The sequence below is a fragment of the Ciconia boyciana genome, chromosome 7 (genome assembly GCF_034638445.1).
Source record: "Ciconia boyciana chromosome 7, ASM3463844v1, whole genome shotgun sequence".
Taxonomy (NCBI): Eukaryota; Metazoa; Chordata; class Aves; order Ciconiiformes; family Ciconiidae; genus Ciconia; species Ciconia boyciana.
In genome coordinates, this window is record NC_132940.1 from 61,051,468 (window position 1) to 61,073,729 (window position 22,262).

Sequence of the window (22,262 nt, forward strand, 5' to 3'; positions counted from 1 at the left end):
CTAGTTCCACCATTAGAAAGTTATATGCAACAGATGAAGAGCACTAGGACTCTGCACTCTCACCAATCATTTTTCCATTCCATTAGCAACAACAGAGCTGTGCAGTAGTGGTAATGACAAGATCAGGCAATGCTGTAAGCGCTAGAGGTTCAATTGGTTTTGAGTGCAAGTGAACTTGATATAGAAGCTAAATACAAATAATTTGGAAATTAAAGACGACCAGAGGAATAATGATAGGCTGATAGTATAAGTTTGCATGGAGTTTACCAGGTTGAAGATGCCCTTGCAAAAATAACAAAAAAGAAACCCAAAAAACCTATTATTAATTTTTTAGCATAGTATTTATTGAATATTTTATTTCCTAGAGCTACTTTATTACATAAGTGTCAGTGCATATTTAGCCCACATGTTTATTTTGAATGGATAAGGATAAAAAAACATAGGTACATATATCCGGGGAAGAGGGGAGAATGGTGAATATATTAAGGAAAAAAAGTTTGGTTCTGGCAGATTCAGGCCTACCAAGTTGTATACTTTATTAGGAATAGCTATGTAGTATTCAGAGTACACTTGTAGGCTGGAGCCAACATAACGCTTTTTATGTGAAAAGACAAAGTAGACTCTCACAAAAGCCTGTTTAGCAAAGCCATAAGCGGTGTTATTTTAAACAGTTTATTTACATTGCTTGGATTGGCAAAGAGATATAAAAAAACAGTTAAGTGACACATTCAGAAGCATCAGTAGTTACATATAGACATAAGACAAGACACAGGTAGTTAAAAAGAAGCCAGAAGTTCAGAACTCCTGCTAATACAGACATTTAAACCATTAATGAAATGCAGAAATATACATATTTAGATAGTTCCTGAGATTGCATTGCATCATACTAACTGTTCAGAGATGAAAGAAGTGAACACATAGTTTTGAAGGAAGACACAAATACATGAGAAAGCCAGGTAAAAGCCTTCGGAGTACTACACCTGAAGTTTGACACACCAAAATTGGGCCCTCAAGTTACTATGTCACACCAATAATCCCATGCATTAAATACTGATTCATTAACCAAATACGTGGAAGGTGTGGGGTTTTCAGGGTTGGTTTGTTTGTTTAACAGCCCTGCTAAAAAGGGAGTGTAATTATTTTCCTTAGACTTCCACTTCAAAGAATTTAATAGATCATTTTTGGTGGTCAAAGCTAGTCATAGCCTTTAAACTTACTGTTCAAATAAACGCACATAACATACCACTGCGTTACAGTGAGGCTGCAGAAGACCATAATCACAGAAACTCAATTCTATTTCTTTATAAGCAACTACATTTATAAAATATCTGGAATAAGCAGCTGTACAACAGGTTAACTGTCATACTTGACAGGTCAGGTACTTCATAATGCATCTCCATTTAAGAAATCAACAGTTCAAACCTTAGAGTGCTCTGCCAATTGATGAAGTTAGGCAAGCATAAGAGTCATTCAAACTAGCAGGAAGTTATGTGAACATCATCATAATTTCAAAATCTGACAAACTAGTTTATTGCCTAGAGGGGACAATTTCCATAGAAGAAAATGTTTCCATTATGTTGGTGAGAAAATAAATTTGTGCAAGGGAATACTGTGTCTTAAATGAAGACTGGGTTACTTATTCCACTGATTAGTTGTATTGAAGCAGATCAGCTAAAAAACCCTTGTGATTAACTTAGTGTTATCTAACATTTTGCTAATCATTGCTAAGTGCTAATGACTAAGGTACCATTAATGTCAGTAACAGGTCATTTGAACAGCCAGCTGCTTGTCAGTCACTACAATACAGCATTGTATTTTAAACCTGCTTCATATCAAGTGGGTTGTTGATCGACTTAATGTATGACTCCTTTTTTCAAAGATTGAGGGAAGACTGACCAACGAAGGAGAAGGAATACCCTGTTGGGGAAGAAAAAAAAGTTTTGATCATTTATTAGCCAATGTCAATAGTGCAGTAGTCCTTTCTCAACCTTGATACATAGTATAAGGAATGCACAGTACAGAAGACAGTTAAGATTGGCAGCTTTTGAAATTAATAATTCAGCATTTCTAGATTTTGAACAGCAAAGTTAAACAGCACCAAACAAGTAGAATGCAAATATTTTTAAAAATGCAGAAAGATTTTCCTTGTTACCAGCCTTGAGAGATTCAGAATGCAAGAACACATTTTTGAAGAGTAGCTGTTCACCAAGTATTAGTGTACATCTTGCATCATGCTTTTTGCAGTAATAATCTCCCTCCAAATTGAAGGCAAGACACATTATGATAATCTTAGAGAAATGGAACTCCCCTCAGATCCTACAACTTGCTGTATTCTTAGCAGCTTTGAGCCCCAAATTAGATGCTGAACACAAGCCTTCTTGGCTACAGAAGGCAATAGACATCATAATGATTTGTCAAAGCTTGCTTTAGCTGCGCCTGGATGGGCACAAACCAGGCAAAAAGCTGACTTTTCTGGTGCTAGAAGCATAGGCTGCTTCTGGGCCTTAAAATTACAGTGAAACCAACACATCAATATGTAGCACTAAAAGTTAACCTCTTTGGATCAGCTGAGATTTTATATTCTTTTTACATTAGACCTCAAGATACTTTCACAAGCAATCTTCTGTTGCTCTTTATAGCACAGCCAAGCTCTTCAGCATATAAACAGGTCATGGTAGTTAGGCAGCTTGCTGCACATGCATGCTTCAAGAATCTTTTAAATAGGGATATTTTGAGCAGGTAAGGATATAGCACTTCACTATGAAGTCTAATGCCTGTTTATGGCACATGTTCTATTTGCAGTCATAGGCAATATTTGAAAATTAAATCCTAAACTCCTCTTTATATAGCAGCTCTTATTAGATTCTGAAGTATTCTATACAGGATATTTTTCCTATTTACAGACAGGGGAACAAAAACTTAAAACCATAGGTAAAATTAGCTGCTAATTTTCTTACTTTCTAACTTCCCTGCAACCAAGTTATTTAGGTCCTCAGAACTCTGGCCAGTGAGCTGCACTGCCACTTGGACAACTGAACCGAAACAAGCAGCAATTCAATTGTATTCAAATGGATTAAGAAAAACACTCAGAAAAGTTAAAAGGATTTGTGAAAGAATTAACTTTGCACCCAGAACCAGAAATAGGACTAGACCACATGCAAGTGTTGACTCCAACCCCGTGCATTAGAACAAGTCAAAGAAAAACCCAACACAATTTAAAACACTTTGTGGATTCCAGGGTTTTATATAGTTGTACCATGCTGCCTTAGTTTAGAGGAATCAAGATTTTTTGCTCACTTCATGAAAGATGGGCATTAGCAGTCAGGATTTGATGGACAGAGTTTTTCAGCACCACACTGGTTATTATCTCCAGCATCACCACAAGGGGTAGTAATAATAGGGATAGGACATGATCTGTCCAAGGCATGACCATTTAAGCTTTCCAAGTTGGAAGAGGTTTTTTCTTCTACAGCATTTGAAAGATGAATATTTGGAGAGCCAGGACACAGCACAGGTCGAGGCCTGGAATTTTGAGAGCTCCAATCAACAGAATTGGAACGATGAACATTAACAACACATTTGACAGATCCATTTAGGCTGCACGTAGAAGATGAACGAGCAATCTACAATTAGGAAGGGGTTCAAGAGTTAGTCCAAACAAGAAAAAACCCAAGCATCCAAGCTTTGTTGCTATTTTTACTCTATAGTTTTTCTACACCAAAAAAATCCCCACATAAGCACAGGCCAGGATTTTCTTTAAATAAAAGAATATGTCTGAATAACAGCTTTGATTCTGTCAATGGACTCAAGACAGGTTTCCTGCAGCTTTAGTTTCCTACTCAAGAACTGCACTGAGGGCCTGGAATCCAAAGCTCTCTTTTCCCCTCAGCCTTATGATTTAACCAAAAAGGCTTTATGCAAGTTCAGTGGTGTGTGGGATTGGTTAAAAAAACCCACACAAACAACACCACCACCAACACACCACACCACACCACACCACACACAACATATGCTCTGCTGCCAAGCTGCAGCTTACCACCTCAAAGGTCCAAGAACTCTGGGAAGAATTTGAAATAGGAAAATAGTTTTTACTACTATAAGTTCCTATCATTTTGTGGGAAAGAGTATTTTTTATGGGGTAGACACACACAGAAAAGTGCATGACTTGCATTTCCATGAGAAATGAGATACAGTGCTGTATCAAAATGAAGACACAATATTAGAATTGGAAAACAATTGTTGGAGCAATCATAACTGAAGGAAGAAAATCTCTACAGAGAACTGTGGTATAGCCACACCGGTAGATTTTTTTATTCCCTCTAAAGCAAGGGAGTCCACTGTAATACTTCCTCCCTTATTAATTCACATTTTCTCATGCCTATCTCATGTGGGAGAGCAGGACAATAACTTTATGTTGTACAATTTAATGGCCACTCAAACATACTGAATTATCTCTACATTAAGGTACTGACATATCAGGCAGTAGTAGAAAGATACACAGGAAATCCTGTTCTTGGCCTTCTGTCCTACAAACTACAGACTTTAAAGTAGATGTTTACTCAGCATAAAGATTTACTCAAACACTAGAATAAAAGCAAAGATGATGAAAAAATTCCTCCAAACCTAGTCTGCTTTACTAGACTGTACTAGGAAATTGAGTTTGACCTTATGTGGCAGAAGAGAGCTGCAATTAGGTAGCCAGGCATAGAAGAAGAGTTACAGTGCGTAGAACAACGTATTATTTACCAAGTTTTCTTAAATGTGTACAAGGAGATAATTCCCTTGCCTTTTTAAAAACTCTCAGGCTGCAGCATCTGTATTGCTCTACCCTTCCTTGCCAGTTTGTTTCACAGGATGTCTATCATCTCACTACTTTCATTGATACTTTCACCACACTATTCAGGGTTGTATGCTACATTTGTATATATTGTCCAAAATCAAAAGCATGAACCAACATAAGACAGTGTGTTGGAAGTTTCTCACTCTCTCAGAAGAGGATACATATTCCACCTCTAGCAAAAGAGGCTTTTTTCCCCAACTTAATTGTACAAGGTAACTCCCAGTTTCTAGTATGTTCAGCAGATTTTTCTGCATTTTCAGCAAGTAAGCCATCTCATTAAACAACTCTTGCTCAGAAAATAACACATCTATGAATGTAGTTAAAGATAAGTTTTTCCACTGTGGATCTTGAAATTGTTAAAGTAAGATCAGCACCAGACATTAAAATAACTGCAATCTTAAAAAGGTTACTTATTTGGCCTGCACAGCCAAATCACTTACCGCTAATGACGACGTACTAGTCAGTCGGCTGCCTATATAACTCTCATTAGCTGAACTGGGACTTCTTCCTTCTGTTGCACTATGCGACATTAAAGCCCTTCGAAGAGCTCTCTTTGGTGTTTTTGAGAAAGAAAATGCTCTTGTAACCTGAGGAGTTTGACAAGCAGTTATACACTGACAAAAATCAGGCTGTAATAACTACTACAATATAGGCTACCATTCAAATTTTGAACATCTGTAGGATATATATCAAATGTTAATATGACTGTATCAAAACTAGCCAAATACACACACCCACAAGGTGATCTGATTTTTAGGGCTCTCCACCACCCCTGCTCTTCTCACTCTGTCCAAATATGAGGACAGCATGGTGGGGGAAGAGGGCAGAGATTCAGGGAGAAGTCAAAATAAGGTCTAGTCAACTATGCTTCCCCACATTCCTTGGGTTCTGCAAAGTCAGGCCCCCCTCCTTTAAGTTGCTCTCAATTTAGTCTTCAGCAGCTTCCAAACTACAGCAGCCTCTACAGTTTTCTCTAAAACAGTATTATCACTGTGAACATAGTAAGCCTCCTGCAAGGCTGCTGAGAACGGGGAACAGATTCCTCCTTGCTGCATCATTCTTTGTCACCCCTTCTCACATGCCACACATTTTAGCATAACCAAACCCAGTGCACAGCCAACGTGACAGAGCAGACAGGCAGCGTTCCTCCTGCCTCCCAGCCAGGTCCTCTTAGCAGAATAGGGCACAGCTCCTCAGTCCATTAGTTGAGAGCAGCTAAGCCATACACAGAGGAAAGTGTACACAGGCAGACACCAGCATTCAGCACTTACTTCCTTGCTATTTCGAAGTCTATTTTATTACCAGAACACACATACTCTATACCCATCCTACTTTTGAAGTTACTCCAATTTAGGTAATTGCATGCAGCTTTAAAACTTCATCCAATGTGCTAAAAACAGTTACAGCTGAGGGTTGGGGTTTTTTGTAATATATTTAAAAGATTCAAAATATTAAACTAAGAATAAGTTCCATAACAGACTCAAAAGTGACTACATAATACCTATGACAATAATACTTAAGACTATACACAGATACTCCAAAACTACGCAGTCAAAGCCTCAAACACTCCCCCCACCTTCTCTCTTTAAGGAGCTTATACTTAAGAGGTTTAGTTCAGATTAAGTTTTTCTTGTCACTACTGCAAGTACTACAAAACACCTGAAACAGGAATACTAGCACAATTCCCTGACTAAAGTGGGGTTTACTGTAAAGCACTATGTTTGTAGTATCTTACCTTTTTTGATGTTTTCTTTATTGCCCTGGAAGCTCTGCTTAAAGTACTGTCCATATCTTTAGTATTTACTTCAACTGAATCAGGGTCAGCAGTATAAATGAGATTTTCCTATAGACAAAAATAGTCTTAGTAATGGTCAAACATCAGCACTTGTCAAAATATCATTCTCTACTTCATTAGGTCACATTTAGAGGTTTTAATTGCCATATTCCTCCTTATTTAACTCCTAATATTTATATAACAGTTAAGCAGCTATTTGCTTTCATGCCATTTCATGAGATTAACTGCTGGTGCAATCAGTTTGTGAAACCACTTCATCAGTAGTCTTACATTTGCTTTGTTTGATTCAGTCTCAAGTTCAGGGTTGACCAAAGTAAAGGCACTAGCTCTTGAAGTATACCTGGAGAGTCTCACAACATATATACCCCTTTGTTTCACTGACACATCAAGCACTCTTCTGAAGTGAAATCTTGATAGCTCCAGCTGTCAAACATGAAGACTAAACCTTTCAGCTGAAGCCCAATAGATGTTTCAGAATAGCCACAAGTTTGTTTTGGGTTTGGGTTTTTTTTTCATGCCTCATTCTTAAAAACTCTAGCATGTGCAAAGCAATCTCTGGCTAGCTACTCCCAAAAACGGGCGGGGGGGAAGGGAAGGGGGGGCAGACATGGGAGTGGGAAGTTGCTGGGGGGTTTTTTTGTGGTTTTTTCGGTTTTTATTTTGAAAAAAGACAGTTTACCTAAAAAAAGTTTTTGGGAAAAAAAAGTCACAAGGACACCAGACCGCAAGCTGTATGGCTACTCCGGGTGCCTAAGGAAGTAGTAGTTAAAGCCTTACTGCCACCATGTGGCAAATTCAATGCTATCTCATTCTCACATGATGCTACAGAGTTCTTGAAAACCAGGGAAAAGCAGAAGTGTGCTTAAATTGAAGCTCAATTTGACATTTACATCAGCAAGAAAAGAGTATTATATAGTTGGTACAAAGCAGTAGTTACAGAAATTGTAACTAATGGGATTCAGCATAGTAGGTTACATTTTGTCATCATATGATTCTGAATGTCCTGGGGCAAGAGGGAATGATACACCTATTACATAAAGATTTAATTTCTATTAAAAACGCCAACATTTTTCCATCCCCTTCTGTTATACATAACACAAGAGACTGAAGATAGGCGACACACAGATTAAAGTAAATTAACGCTTCTGAATCAGTACTTTTCCTACTCAGTACCTATAAAGGAAGGAAGAGCACAAAGCCAAGTTTTTTATGAATAAATCCCTAGATGACAAGCCAAACAAAACAAAACTAAGATGCTATTTTGATTACTTAACCACCTCTCCTGAAACAAGCATGTCTTTAAAAATCAGACAACCAAGTATTGTACAGTAAGAGTACAATGCAGAACATAAGACATTTCTAGCTTAAACCCAAGTTGTTTCAGCTAGACATACTGCACATATTTTCAGCAAATTTGGATGACTGATATGCATACACTCTTACATAATTAAAGCATTAGCTGAAAGAGCCTTGCCCTAATTGGAGAGGATCTACTCTTCAAATTAGTAGTTTTCTGGCTGTGGAAAGCCCACGCATTGAACTTCTAAAAACGTGAGGAGGCCAGCGCCTCCTCTATTTCATCGTTTTCTTTATTTCCTTGTTTTAAGGTTGTAGGCTTCTGTCTACAGGAGGAAGATGCTTCATATCTCTTACATTATGGTGCCCATACAGATAAGGTGTAGAACAACGAATTCAACCTAACGCAGAGTTAAACCAAAACATACAATTCGTAATGCTGGGATTGTAAACTGAAACATAGCTGTGAAAGAAGCAAGCTGAAGAAAATTCTGTTTAGATCTGCAGTGCAGAGTTTAAATTATTTATAATTAATTTGCAATGGGGGGAAAGGCATGATTCTTTAACTTTTTAGTATTTATTAGCTTCTGTAGAAGCTAACTTCCAGGCTGTTTCTTTTTGCACCTTTTAACCAGTCATTTGCAGACGTGCTAGCACAAATGTTTTCTGCTCTACTTTACCTCAAGCATGCTCACTATTAACAAGTTCTTTAGCTTCATGTGCTTCAAGCCAAAAAGAGAAATATTTCCAATCAGCAACATGGTTCCAGAGTACTTACTGCATCTGCTTTACAAATAGTGTTAGCCACATGCCGACACAACATCTTCAACCAATCTTCTTTAGGAGGTTCTTCAGTTGTCATCTGGAAACTGAGTAGCTTGTTGTTGAGTTCTGTAGGTGGCCGCACAACTAAGGCAAAAGCTTTATGGCAATCTACAGTTTATAAAAAAAAAAGAGGCAAGGAGTTAAGACAAAGAATAATCATTTCATATAATTCTGGAGGGAACCTTCAGAAGAGTTAACCCTCCATCTGCCAGGTGCTAGAGTTAGGGACAATATGATTTGGTGCAAGGATTTTATCCTTATTTACACAATAGCTGTTTTATCAGCTGCAAGAGCACTGAGTTCTGTCTGCAGCCTTCATGAAGAGGCTGCAATCAGCTGTTCATGCAACAGTTGTTTATTCACCAAATAATCTGCAGACATTAGTCTGCAGACTAGTCGGTCTTTACTGGATACAGCAGTAAATATCAATTTCATTCTTTAACTCATGAAACGTTGGACAGATCCTTTCTTTATCAACAGAGAACAAAGGAAACAACATTTACCCTATTTTGTAAAGCAGGAAAAAGCAACAAAGACATCAGTACTATATATGACACATTAAAATAGTCAAGTTACAACAGTTTTGCTGTTTAAACTTGACAAAGATTGCTCACTTGAGAGCAGGAAATTAATCCATTGCTGATACTCCTTTACAGCAGACAGCTGAAGCATGCTAAACATAGTTGAGAAAGAAAAAACAACCCATCGTCAATTTAGAAAAGCAGCACTGGAAAAGCAGTCCTATAAGAGAGTGTATATAAGAGTAGCTGACCTCTCCCAAGATTTGCATACTAAAGTTCGTAGCAAATATTAAATGGTATGCTTACAAATGGCTCCCATCACCCAAGCCCCAAAGTAAACTTAAGTGTTGCACAGTAATTTAAAGAGAATTCTGAAGAGAGAAACCTTGAAGTACATTTTAAAAATGCAGGTAGGGTTCACATTTACTACCTACCCTCTTTGCCATTTCTATTTTTTATTGCGTTTCTATGTTCAGGTGCTTCAGAGAACATAAGCAGAACAAGTATGACGTGCATACCATCACCTACAGTGAAATATCAAATCTATCTTTCTAGGGTATAGATCTAAAAACTAGTCTGACTAGACTTCTTTAGAAGTCACTATCAAGGCTGGAACAGTATTGTAGCATGAGTTCTGCTGCTGTAGCAATGCATTACGTCAGTGAAACCCCTGCAGTCTCCGTATGGCAAAGCAGCCACAGAAATTAAGGCATCTAAGTCTCCCTTTTAAGATGCTAAGCACAGCTCCTCCTGAGCATCATTATCACCAGTTAAATGAAGATTTGATTTCACAGCAACAGCACTTGTCTCTGGTCAGTCTAATGCCCTGGACTGAAGTTTGGGTTTTTTGGTTTTGTTTTGTAAATCCAGTCAAGCGTACTCCTCTGTTAAACTCACACTGCCATTTGGATGGCTTATGCTAATGCCATCTAGTTGTTCTGCCAAATTCAGCATCCTGCAGCGATTCTTGACAAGCCAAAGGTGTCAATGGAAGGAATTCTCAAGCTCACACAGAGCTTCAAACTGAAGCTTATACTAAAGTCACATACCTAACATATCATACAACAAATATACCTTAGCATTCTATCCCACAGCAGACCTTCATCCTTTATACTGTGAACCACAGTTTTCATTAGCTATCACAGCACTTCAAAACACACAGACCTTCTGTCTCCCTGATGTCTAGGACTTTCTTGATCTGGGAGAGAGGCATGAGAACAACATGCTTGAGAGATGCAGGAGGCCTTGTGTGGCCATGCGGACTCTTGAAAGCACCAATAACTTTATGCCGTTTCCTCGCAATCTGTGGTTAAATAGAAGACAAAGAGGTTAAAGTTAGAAGGTCTATTGCCATCCATTGTTTTGTTTCTTCTATTCTTTTACATTCTAGTATATAGGAAGGCACAGAAAGCCTTGCTACAGAACAATACTCTAAAGAGTATTTTATTCTATTTACTCTACCACATAAATCTTTAAGGAACCCACTTATCCCACTATTCACAGTCTACAGTTCAAGTGGCCCAGCAATACTTGTTATTTAGCATCAATACACTCACCTCAAAAATAAAATAAATTAAAAAAATCAAGAGGTGAGGTAATTTTGCATTACAGACCTCAATTCTACTCTGCATAACAAGCAAGGGCCCTTCAAAACCTACCACAAAGTAGTCTAGATTTAAACAGAAAAGACAACATTTATATGCATGAACCAACTTAGGCTGTGGTGTGTTATATCCTAGAAATATCACTTGCTGTTGCTTGTGCATGCAACCATCAAGTGGGTTTTGCAGTGGAGGTTGGTCAGTCAGTTTTTACTTTACATTAATACATAGGTATCTTGCATGTTTTTTAATTAAGGTATCTTCAGTTGTTTGTATCTTGTACAAGAGATAAGCCAAGAAGCTTTATTAAAAGCGTTTTAATTTTCCTTTCCTTCCTTTACAAAAAGTGATGAAGCAGATTCAACTTGACTCCCAGGAAGAGTTCATCACTACTCACAATAGGCTTTTGTCTCCAAGTGTTGCTTAAGACAGCACTAATTTTGGATTATTTTAGAGTTGGTCTTCTATGAAGACAATGTTCTTTACTGCTGTAGACAGGAACAAGTACTTTCATAAAGTGTCCTTTACAACCTCAATTTCTCCACAGAAGTCTCCAAAACCCAATGAGATTACTTTTCCCTCCTAGTTCTTCCTAACATACTGTTAGTCTAAGGCATTTAATATGTGAATTTTTAATTTTTTTTGTAACCTAGGCACAGACAGACCAACCCCAGAGGCCCACTATTTACTCACGTTAAATATGACCAAACTTAAAAGGACAAACATCCTGCTGAGCCAAGGACTCCAGCACTTTTTCATCTATTGGTACTACTCAAAGTGTTGTCCAGATAAACATTTATTTCCTAACATATTAAGCTGCTTTTAAATTTTTGATCTGGCTGCAAGACATTAAAGGCTACATTAACACCTCTCAACCATCCAGAAGTGACTAGCTACTTGTGGTGACTTATACAATAGCTAATGGAAAGGCAACATCAGCATGTGTTGAGCTAGCAGATTTCTGCAACTTAGAATTCTGCTTCAAAGTTTTTAAATTTTACTTGTTTATATTCATATGTAGTGTCAAGCCTTTTATAATTCTGTTCATGAGATGTACTTTATATAGTCATCTTACCTCTAGGCAATCATTGAACAGAAAGAGTGTGACCTGTTCACCCCTGTCACAGAGGTCATCGCCAAGCGCTACTGTTTCCAAACGCTGAACTAAGCTTCGGTGGGAGGACAAGAGATTGGCCTAAGTGATAGAAGCAAAAAGCTCATTAAGCATTTAGTTCAAGGGCTGGATTACTGCTTGCTTGCAACGTAACACTGGAAATCTGTTTAAACCAGCACCATTGCATTTTAATGTCACATACTTTTGCAAAGGGAACAAACTAGTGCAACAGTCATTTTACAGGTCTGCAGCTTCAGAGAAATTACTTACTGGACATCCATCAACTTCATAGACAACGTCAAAGAACTGCCTTTGTGCCTCTGTTTTTCTTTTGTCTTCATTAATGTGTCTGAGGGAAGCATATTATATTTATCTTCAATATCAAGCAACAGTAAATGAATGCGCTGCATTTAAGACATACAAAAATAATGAAGCTAAACATTCAGAGATATAGTTTATGCAGCAGCACCACACTTGCTCACTGAAGAATCCAAATACCATATGCTAAGCACACAGGAAACTTCAGACCTAGAACAACATTCTTGTCATGTTATCAGTAGTTGACACACCATTCAGTTAACATAAAATCCCCCTTCCCTGCCCCACAAGATTTTGAACTAGAGACCAACCCAATGCAGTTCTTTCAGCATGCATTTTATCCCTCCAAGTCAGGGCTGCAGCTCACCAAGAAGCAGATGCAAGAATAATTACAGTTTAAAAGTTGTTGTTAAAATCGGCCAAACATTTACCCAATTAATACGGGAGGTCTCATTGCTGGAGACATATGCTGCACTTCAAAAGAGGTGAGACTTACAATCTAAACAGCTTCAGCTTTAAGCTAATTAACTTGTGGAATGGTGCCAAGAATAGCTAATACAGGACCAGAAGAGAAACTAATCTTCCACCAATAGTGTGTCCTTTCAGTGGATATATGCACAGAAGTAAGATTTAAAGACAAAACACATCTCTTCCATCCTGGAAGGAACAGATAGAAATAAAGAGTTGGAAGAGAACAGAGGACTCGGGAGGTTCAGCTTCATGCTGAGGCAGGGAGTCAGCAGAGGTTCAGGTACAAGTGCTGGGTAACAACGCCACAGACTCCTTCAAGAGCTCTGGCACAGAATGCCAAAGCGACAACAGTGGCCAAAGGGAGACTGAAGAACACATACAATTATGTATACTTACATGGAGACTAAAGTTAGGGCAACAACACACTAAGAGCAATTTAGAAGGAACAGAGAGGTCTAAATATGTAAATAACAAATAAAGTGATGTTATGAGCATCACTTACGTCATCACTTCCTTTAGTGATTCAATAGCTCTCTCTAGAGTTACTTTATCTGGGTTCTCTTCTGCTGTATGCTTCTTAATATCTACAATTAAAACAAAAAAATTTTAAAAACCCACACACATTACAAGTCCCTGAAAATAAATATGAGACTCAAGTTTAAACTTTAAGTCAGATAAGATGACTGAGAAAGTCACAGCTATCCTGGAGTCCAAATAGCCTTGACTAAGTGGGTAAGTAGGCTGAGCAGCAATTATCCATGCATCTCATTAAGAAAAAAAAAACCACCTCCAACACAAAACGAAACCCTCAAACTATTAAAAAAGTCAACAAGACCATGTGCTGTTTTTGTTGAAGTGCAGAGACAAGCACAGAAGTCTTTTTCTAACTGAAGCAAAGGGTGGTGGTGTGGTTTTTTAATTATTATTTTTATTAATATAACCATTATTACAGCAAGTGCTTGGTACCAGGTGGAACACATGAAGCTGTAAGCCTTGTCAAAACAAATTGCTCTCTAGTTTATGCTAGCTGCATTTGAATCTCAATTATATTTGTATTTGAAGAGACAAAACTGTTGTCAGAGCAAACTCTTCTTCTACCTGTATCCTGCGGACAAATATATGAACAAGTGAAATTTAGCCAAAAGTATCCTTTCGTCAGTAACTGGTCTTGCTGACTGCCATTAAGCACGATTAACTCCCAGAATCAGGCTTGTTTTATATGAGAAAAGCTGTTGCTAATTATGACAAAAAGCAGGCATTATCTTGCTTTTAACACCTTCACAGACAAACTAATAAAAAAAAAATACATCACTAGATTACCATTTAGTAGTAGAGCAACGCTAGGCAGCCTTTGAACAGGACGGATAAGGAGTTCAGCTAGGCTTTGGCGGCCACATTCAGGTTTAGCTTGGTTTATCTGGGGCAAAAGAAAGGGGAGAAAGAAAATAATTCTTAATTTTTTTTTTCCCCACACACATAAAACCACTCCAAAATCACAAACTAGGAGAAAAATTGTCTTCCTTGAAACTAGCTTTGCAGTAGAAGTTTGAGAATCATTTACCATGGATACTCAGTCATTAACAGATCATGTTAAAAAACACATTATATTCAAATCTGCACCCTATTTATCACATGATTTAAGCTCTCAGAATGTCTAGTTTTAAACTGTCCATATTATCAACCACTCAGTCCTTGTTTCAGGTGCTAATGCTAGTGTGGAGTGGGACAGGGGGCAGCCTGTTCTCTTATTAATTGCCCCATCTTTTAGATAGCAATACTTGGATATAATTCCTGGTACCTCAGAAAACATGAGCTGAAATCTGTCAGTTTGATTACTCCACTATTTGAGACACACTTGTTGGATACAGAAGAGGACTTAAAGCTCTGCTGCACTATTAATCAACTATATACCTTTATCTGAAGAGCTCAAGAGTCTTAAGACTCATCTTCAGATAACTCTTTGAAGATCATCTTCCTGTTAGATCTCCACTGTTATGCTCCTATTCATTAGTCACAAGAATGTTGAGAGATTCTACCTCCCTGGAACTTCACGGCTGCCAAAAGCTAGTTAAAAGCTATTTCAGAAATACAAGTCTTTTAAACACAGGGAGGGGGACCAATAAAAAGCAGCAGCTCTAGTTACCTTTACAGAAAAGAGAAGACATATTTGGGAGAAAGTAATCAGAATGCACTTTTTCCAGCAACAAATGCATATAACCAAACTACCTTGAAAGCTGTATAACAGAGGAGGAACTTGGACCTCTTATGAAAAAGAGTCTTATGAGGAGCTTGAGGGATTGAAGTTCAAATCCTTCCTATTTCTGTCTCACCAAGAGATGTTCATATTCCTCCAAGCTTCCAAAATTCCACATTTTCCCCATCTACTGCATTAAGTAGTTTACTTGGTAATGGTCTTCATGTTCTACTCAAAGACTTAGTTCTGCAGACACTTACCTTTAGGAAGGCATGAAACCTTGGCTTCTGTTTTTCACATCTAGTAATAGTCTCCTTGCTCATTTCAAAGAAATTCACAAATGGAGGGTATGTTTTCAACAAGTCTTTTGACTGAAAGAAACAACTGTTACAGCTCTACTTTACATATTATGTAGCATTGTACATATGTTCATATGCCCTGAGCCATACAAAGCTGCTCAAAGGCACATTTCAATAAAGAATAATAAAAAATGTGTTGTAAGCCCATGCACATTCACAGAACAAGTTAAGACATTTTTGCGTGCCAGATGCCCAAGATTCAATGCTGCTGATTAAATGCAGACTACTCGCAGAAACATCAAGTACACGTGTGACAATCTTAGAAGCTGATGAGCAGCTCAAGTAGAAGGCAGATTCTCACCTAGCAAGATGCTTTTGGTGAGAATTTTGGAAGTTTCAGACAGGTATTTTCTCTAGTTACTGCAATCACCTTTAAAGACACTAAACCACCAGAAGGAATACCTTAGACAAAAAACTTTTGAATGCCAAACACTATTTGCCTCAAAATGATCAGGTCAGCAAAAGCACAAGATACCTAGCAGACTACTTATGTTAAAATGCATTGCAGCCCCAGACCTAGCTTTCCTGTTCTGCACATTCTGTACTTGGGAAAACAAGAAGTCCTTATTCACATTTAAAGTCTTGAAGGAAGAACACAAGAAGTTTCTGTGAAAAGTTATTTTCCTAGTTATTTACTATTGATTGGAGGCAGCAGATAGCTAAGGTTACAGGAAGAGGCCCTTTTAATGTTTGAGTAAAAAACACGTCTGTAGCATTGCAAATCACAGTTCTCAAACCATATCTATTTGGAGTTTTACCCCCTCATACAAATGGACAGACACACACACTAATACTTTGTATAGGTAATCCACGTCAAGTTTATCATCTAACTCAACTGAAAAGTCTACATGGAAAATACAATGATACAAGTTAGAGTTCTTTCTCACTCAGTAGTGCTTTGCTTGTGTTTGCTAGTTCCTACAAATGGATTATTTGTAAGGCAAGATAATAGCTCATAATAGCTCTAATGCGTAAAAAAAAGAAACAAACTTACATATTTAAGAATGATATCACCAATACTTTTGTTTTCAGTCCAATTCATCATAAGATCTTCCAGGTCTTCCTAGAATACATGCAGGGATGAGGGGGAAGAAAATAAGACGAGAATGAACTGCATAAAGCTGTAAGATGGGAAAGGCATTCTGCCAAACACATGTTTTTTCCCACGCTGACAAAACAGGCAATCCTAAAAGCTGTACAATTTCACATTAAGTCCCTCCAGTCTACTGAGAGCTGAAAGCAAGAGACCTCTGGCTTACTGAATATATAGTTTTGAATCAATGCAAGCAGAGCCTAGCAGGGTATCAGCACCAGCCAACTCTGCAACAAGATGACACTGCTGCATCCAACACACTACAGAACATATCCTAAACAATTATTTTAAAAAGTATACACAGAAGACAGTTGAACCAATTCTAATTAAGAGTGCACAACTAATACAGGACTCTTAAGTCCATAAGATAGGATTGAAATAGAACTAGCATAGATTTCCCTCACTTGCTGCACCAGGGTGTCAAGGAAAGTGAGACCAAACCATTAAGCCTGTATCAGCTTGATAAGGATCAGGCTTATTCACTGTCAGCTAATAACAGGGACAGCAGGAGGGCACAGCTGACGCTTCAGGATTTCACCTTAAGTGAAAAGGCTTCACCATTAGTATTGGTTTGTTACTGCCACTTATATTTATTACACCAAAGATGAAGGAAAACACATTCACTACATCTAAGCAACTTTGTCTACACTGCACACTGCAGGTGAATCCTACTTGACACAGACACACATGCTCTACTTTCATCTCAGTCTCAGTGGGCACATATCAATACCTATTGTGATTAACTAGACTGGATCCCAACGGCTGGAAAAGAAAAAACAACACACAAACAAAAACACCCAAACCAAAAAACAAAACACCAAACCACTGAGTTACAGGCAGTCTGCAAGTCCCTCTATTTTAAAAGCCTACTGCGAAATGCACACAGAAACAGACATATGCCATTAGTTGAAGGAGATTTTATGACTTCATATTTGAGGAAGACTTGCATAATAGTCTATTGTGAGACCCAGAGATGGCTTCAGAAAGCACTTGCAATCCCGATCAAAATATAAAATAAAGAAAGCCTCAAGAAAACAATCTCATAGGGAATTCTAATCAGCTCTTATTAGGCCTCAGTACCAGGTCAACTGCTTCAGAGGTAGAAGTGCGAGCCAGTAGTTTCTGACAATTTGTTCAAAGCCATTTAAGGACAGATTCATTTTTCCTACCAAATGATAGAATTCTCCTTATATGAACATGACTACAGCCCAGGAAAACACCGATTTTTTTGTTTTGTTGGGGGTTTTTTTGAGTGAGTGTTTGGTTTTTTTTAGTTCCATAGCTTTAGCTATTCTTCAAAGTGTCCTTGCTTACTGCTTTAATAGAAACATGTATGTTATAAGCACTTGTGAGAGTTAGACTACCATTTGATACCACTGGCCCTTTTGACCAGTTTTGTATCAGTTACAGAAAACCTCCTACAGGAAGAGGTATTAAAATGGGAAAAGGAGAAGCCAGCTCATGAATGGCAATATTACTTATATGCACAATACTCAGACTTCAGATATTTATAAATAAATATCTTAAATTTAAATCTTAAAAGTGTACTTTGGATTTGCACATAATTCCATAGGTTGAACAGTATGTAAGCACCAGGATGAATCTACACCTAACCAGCAGATACAACTTAAAGCATGCAGAAAAGATTCAAAGTCTGTATCAAAGCTTCCCCTGCAGGGGAGAAGTTGCAGCTTGCCTTGATTTTAGTGTGCACATCAAGAATATCTGGAATGCTGCCAAATATGGTCTTAATCTCTTCCTGTGCAAGGATTGGTCCTCCAAGCTGTCCTTCCTTCTCCAATGGAACTTGAAATAACTGATGAATTAGACAAAAAAGTTAAAGCCCTCCCAACCACCACACATTACGTTAGAAACAGTTATGAAAGCAACAGTGTTTTCCTTCCAGATCATACTTTCCTGCAGTCACAATCTTGAGATACTCCCACTTAGCAAGAGTGGGTTATGGAGGAGTGGTTTTAAGACACAAACACTGAGTTTGATACATCACTACAACATAACCCCCTTTCATCTACTTTTCTACTCACACACATCTTAGCTCATTCTTTAAGCAGATAATCAGCTGCAATGGAAACAAACTTTCTAGAAATTAAGCTCTTCCTGTAAGCTGTTTGCTATTCTGCTCTTCTTGGAATAATTTTAAAAAAAAAAAAAAGCTTTTTTCCCCTGCCACTTCTCTCTATTCAATAGTATCTTAAAAATCTGAGCCATGAAGATCCTATTTTCCTGAAGCTTGGAATTTCCACACAAACTGCATTTCCACTGCAGATGCCAGATTAGAAATTGTATTTTCCAGCCTTTATTATTAACAGATACTAAACATTTCAGTATGTCAGTAAAATTACATGAGACTTTTTATGAACATTTGATGCACCCAAGCCCTCAAAAGCCTGCAGATCACAGGTTGAAATTAATCACTGATGCAAACACTAGATGTCTTATTACAACTGACCAGTACTTGCTTTAAAACCAGCTTACCTGAATGATTGTTGTTAGAATATCCACATAGTTACTTTCTGTCTGATACAATTCCTTTGCAACCTGCCATCTTGCAGACTGCTTTAGTGGAAGAGGAGTTGAGTTTTTGGAAGGCCTTGCACAGGATTTTGGTGTTTCTGATGAAGAGATATTCCCAAAAGAAAATAGAGCTTTATTACGATAGAGTCCCTAAGAAAAGCTGACCCTCAAAGACAGGGAAAAAACCTTCAGAATTTTTAAGGGAAGATAGCTTTTTTTTTTTTAAGGCCATTCTGTAGGTTATTCCATAGTTACCAGAGCTCTTTCTAGAAAATGGCTTTCTTAATTATAGAACAACAGTAATGTATTATTCCTCAAAATTAGTCTAAAACTAGTAAGCCATTTATGGGCAGGTCAATGACTTAACCCTATTATGTTTAGTGGGAAGTGAGGATTAAGTGCTGAACATTATTTATACATACACTATGTACAAAAGTACTTTTCTACTTTCACTTTGCCATTGCTTTCAGCTGCCTACCATCCTTGCATTAGGTATGTAGCTCAAAACCATTTATTAAAATCTGTCCTTGCATGCAACACTTTTTTCCCCTAATACGATGAAATGTAAAAGACACAAGAAGGTCATTTCTCTTAAAGCTAAAGCCAAGGTAGACCTGAAACAGTCCATTAGTTTTAAATACTTGCTCATGTATTGGACCTCAGAGACCTGTACTCACTCATTCTGGTGTCAAAGTTCATTACTGTCACAGTTACTATGAAATATGTACCTTACTTGTTGTTTTCAAAATAGCACTTTCTGAAACTGTCTGCTGACATTAGATTAGAAGAAACTTCCGTACCAGGGGTTACAAGAGTGCTAGCATGATCTAAGAAAGCTGGTCTTTGAGATTAAGCTTATCTTTCCTGTATTCCTTCTGAATTATCACTTACAGGTTGTGCCTCACTAAGATCAGTTACTTGACTTGTATACAGGGGCTTTTAAAAAGAGGTAGTAACTCCAGATACTTCCTCTATATGATGAAACTGGGGTGTTTTTTTTAAAAAAAACAAACCTCAGATATTAGCTTTTGACTAATACACAAGTTTCAGACATGACAGTTTGCTGGCACAAAGAGCGTTACCTCAACAGAACTTTTCAAAGACCTAGGAGGAGTGGGCTTTGCAGGAATTTTCCCTTTAATTCCTTTACAAAAGAATCTTTGTCCTCCTTTTTCCAAGTATCCTACTAGAGAGGCTTCTAGATGATTTACTGTTAATGGTGTTGCTTATTTGCTGCAGATTTTCAGAGTATTTCAAGCATTTTGGAGACACAGTACTGTACTTCATATTTATCAACTCCATATCTTTTCCTTGTTTTCCTTCAGGTATGAATATGCTTACTGTGATGACAAGAGGCAGCCTGGCCTCTGTCTGTGCCTGAACTCTTCACTCCAATTCTGCTTTCTGCACACTTTGAAAAGGAGAAAGCCTAGAATTACTCAGGAAATCTGTAGCAATACCTGTAAGACTTTCCTACCACTACCGTTACCACTTGTATGCAGAGAGCTCTTAAACGTTTCTAGCGTGTCTGAATGAAAGTTTTTAGCTCTACCTCCATTGGTAGTGCTCGAGTCTGGAGTGTTAGAAATATCCAGCAAGGACCCAATAGAAAGTGAATGTTCAGCTGATGGGCGTTTCCGAGGAGGGAATGGCGACATGTCTGTTTCTCTGGTCAGTTGTGCAAGAGTTTCTTTCAAACGGCGTCTTTTACGATTGCTGTTTGGAGTATTCAGAGAAAGTAGTGACACAGACTTCTTGAGGCCAGGACTCTCTGACTGTAGTAAAAGAAAGTTTAGTTTAGTGTTTTCACCCACTGTGTCCAGCTCAAGTCAGTGCAAAGGTAAGTTAATTGCAGGGATCACCACACAACACAACTCTTCTTCGGGAAGCTGAGGAAAAATGGGCAAAGCCCCCCCCTTTTTTTTTTAACTGGAAACCATACTAGTATTTTCTTTGACTAAAAAATAAGTTCAACCTTTGGGAAGCAGAAAACAGTTTTTTCCAAATTAGTATTCTATGTATAAAATTTATAATGGATTATCTGGAACTTAACTGCTGCTTTAAAACATTTTATCTCTGGCCCCACACATACTATTGCACATGCTAATTTTACCACCAAATACATGCTGCACATCATGTGAGATATTTCTTCAACATACCTTCTCAAATAAATACATGGACTCTCCAGCTCTGGCATCCATTTGAATGCTTCCCCAGAACCACTAAAGGAAAAAAGAAAACGCACATTAAGAACGCATTACAGGGCTTCACCCAAAGTTAAAAATACTCAAAATATATAATAGTAAGGCAGTTTGCATACTAAATGCAAACATGTGGCTTATTCTGAAGAGAAAAAAAAAAGGTGTCTCACAAACCAAGTATTATATAGCAATATTCTTTCAAGAATTTGTCAGCACTAACCTCTTGCTTTACAACATAAAGGTTTTTTAAAGGTTCAAATGGAAGATCTTTTACTGTACTTTCTTCAACCACTAAGTGCGTACACCTTTCATCACCAACTGGTAAATAATGTCCTCCTAGACAAAAAAAGGCAAATTAGCAAGACTGAAGAATATTATTGTTAGAAATTAGTAGCTCACTTGATAGTTCTGTGGCACCTATCATTAGTCAGAGAAGAGCCAAAGAGAGATGAACTCTTCAGTGAGCCGATCAGTTGTTGGGCTTACATAACACCCCAGATATTATCAGCAGCAGACAGCTTTTAGGAAATAGCATATAACATGCAGTAGTAAAGTAGACATTGAAAAGTCAAGAGTACATGGAGTTCAGAGAGCATTTAAACCTGTCTGGCAATACATGCAATATTCTTCTGGAAAGCTTTTCTTGTTTCTTGGAAGAGCAGGCCAGGAAGACTCACCCTAAAGACATCCACAAGCTAGAAACTGTGCATGTCACAATCTTACAAGTAGCTTTAGGTAAACAGGTCAGGGCAGCGGGGAGCAAACCCAGCCTTTCATCTCTTTTGAGAAAGCCTTGCTGTTACAAGCTTGCTCCATTCCCATTTCTATAGTTCTGTTACATGCAACTCTAGCAATACAAGGCTGGAGACTTGCAAGTTATCTGCTACATCATTACTGTCAATATGATTATTAATATTGTACTACACTGCCAAAAAATGGAACACTTCCAATCAAGAGTTTTACCAGTGATGATTCATATCAAAGTTGTAAACATTGTAGATGCTTCTGTGAATTATGTAAAGACACATACCACAAAACTGATTATGAAAACTGAAGCAGAATATATACTATGTAGCAAGTTTTCCAGGATACCTTCAAG

General features: G+C 37.8%; 1 protein-coding gene across 9 annotated transcripts in view; it reads right to left on the minus strand.

Annotated features, from left to right (window-relative positions):
- Window positions 1-322: 322 nt before the first annotated feature.
- The window catches only part of ECT2 (epithelial cell transforming 2), a 42,287-nt gene continuing 20,347 nt past the window's right edge, over window positions 323-22,262 (minus strand). For 7 of the 9 annotated variants that reach the window (XM_072866847.1, XM_072866852.1, XM_072866845.1 and 4 more), the window contains 17 exons: window positions 21,384-21,499; window positions 21,122-21,184; window positions 20,515-20,737; window positions 18,924-19,060; window positions 18,124-18,243; window positions 16,329-16,397; window positions 15,236-15,346; window positions 14,102-14,198; window positions 13,284-13,365; window positions 12,263-12,341; window positions 11,954-12,073; window positions 10,442-10,580; window positions 8,710-8,864; window positions 6,576-6,683; window positions 5,281-5,427; window positions 3,298-3,623; window positions 323-1,917 (listed from right to left, as the gene is read on the minus strand). In XM_072866847.1, the coding sequence (XP_072722948.1) occupies window positions 3,315-3,623; window positions 5,281-5,427; window positions 6,576-6,683; window positions 8,710-8,864; window positions 10,442-10,580; window positions 11,954-12,073; window positions 12,263-12,341; window positions 13,284-13,365; window positions 14,102-14,198; window positions 15,236-15,346; window positions 16,329-16,397; window positions 18,124-18,243; window positions 18,924-19,060; window positions 20,515-20,737; window positions 21,122-21,184; window positions 21,384-21,499 (2,075 nt within the window). In that variant the 3' untranslated portion in view covers window positions 323-1,917; window positions 3,298-3,314. The remainder of the gene's footprint in view (window positions 1,918-3,297; window positions 3,624-5,280; window positions 5,428-6,575; window positions 6,684-8,709; window positions 8,865-10,441; window positions 10,581-11,953; window positions 12,074-12,262; window positions 12,342-13,283; window positions 13,366-14,101; window positions 14,199-15,235; window positions 15,347-16,328; window positions 16,398-18,123; window positions 18,244-18,923; window positions 19,061-20,514; window positions 20,738-21,121; window positions 21,185-21,383; window positions 21,500-22,262) is intronic. The other 2 variants (XM_072866854.1, XM_072866853.1) reach the window with 1 other exon arrangement.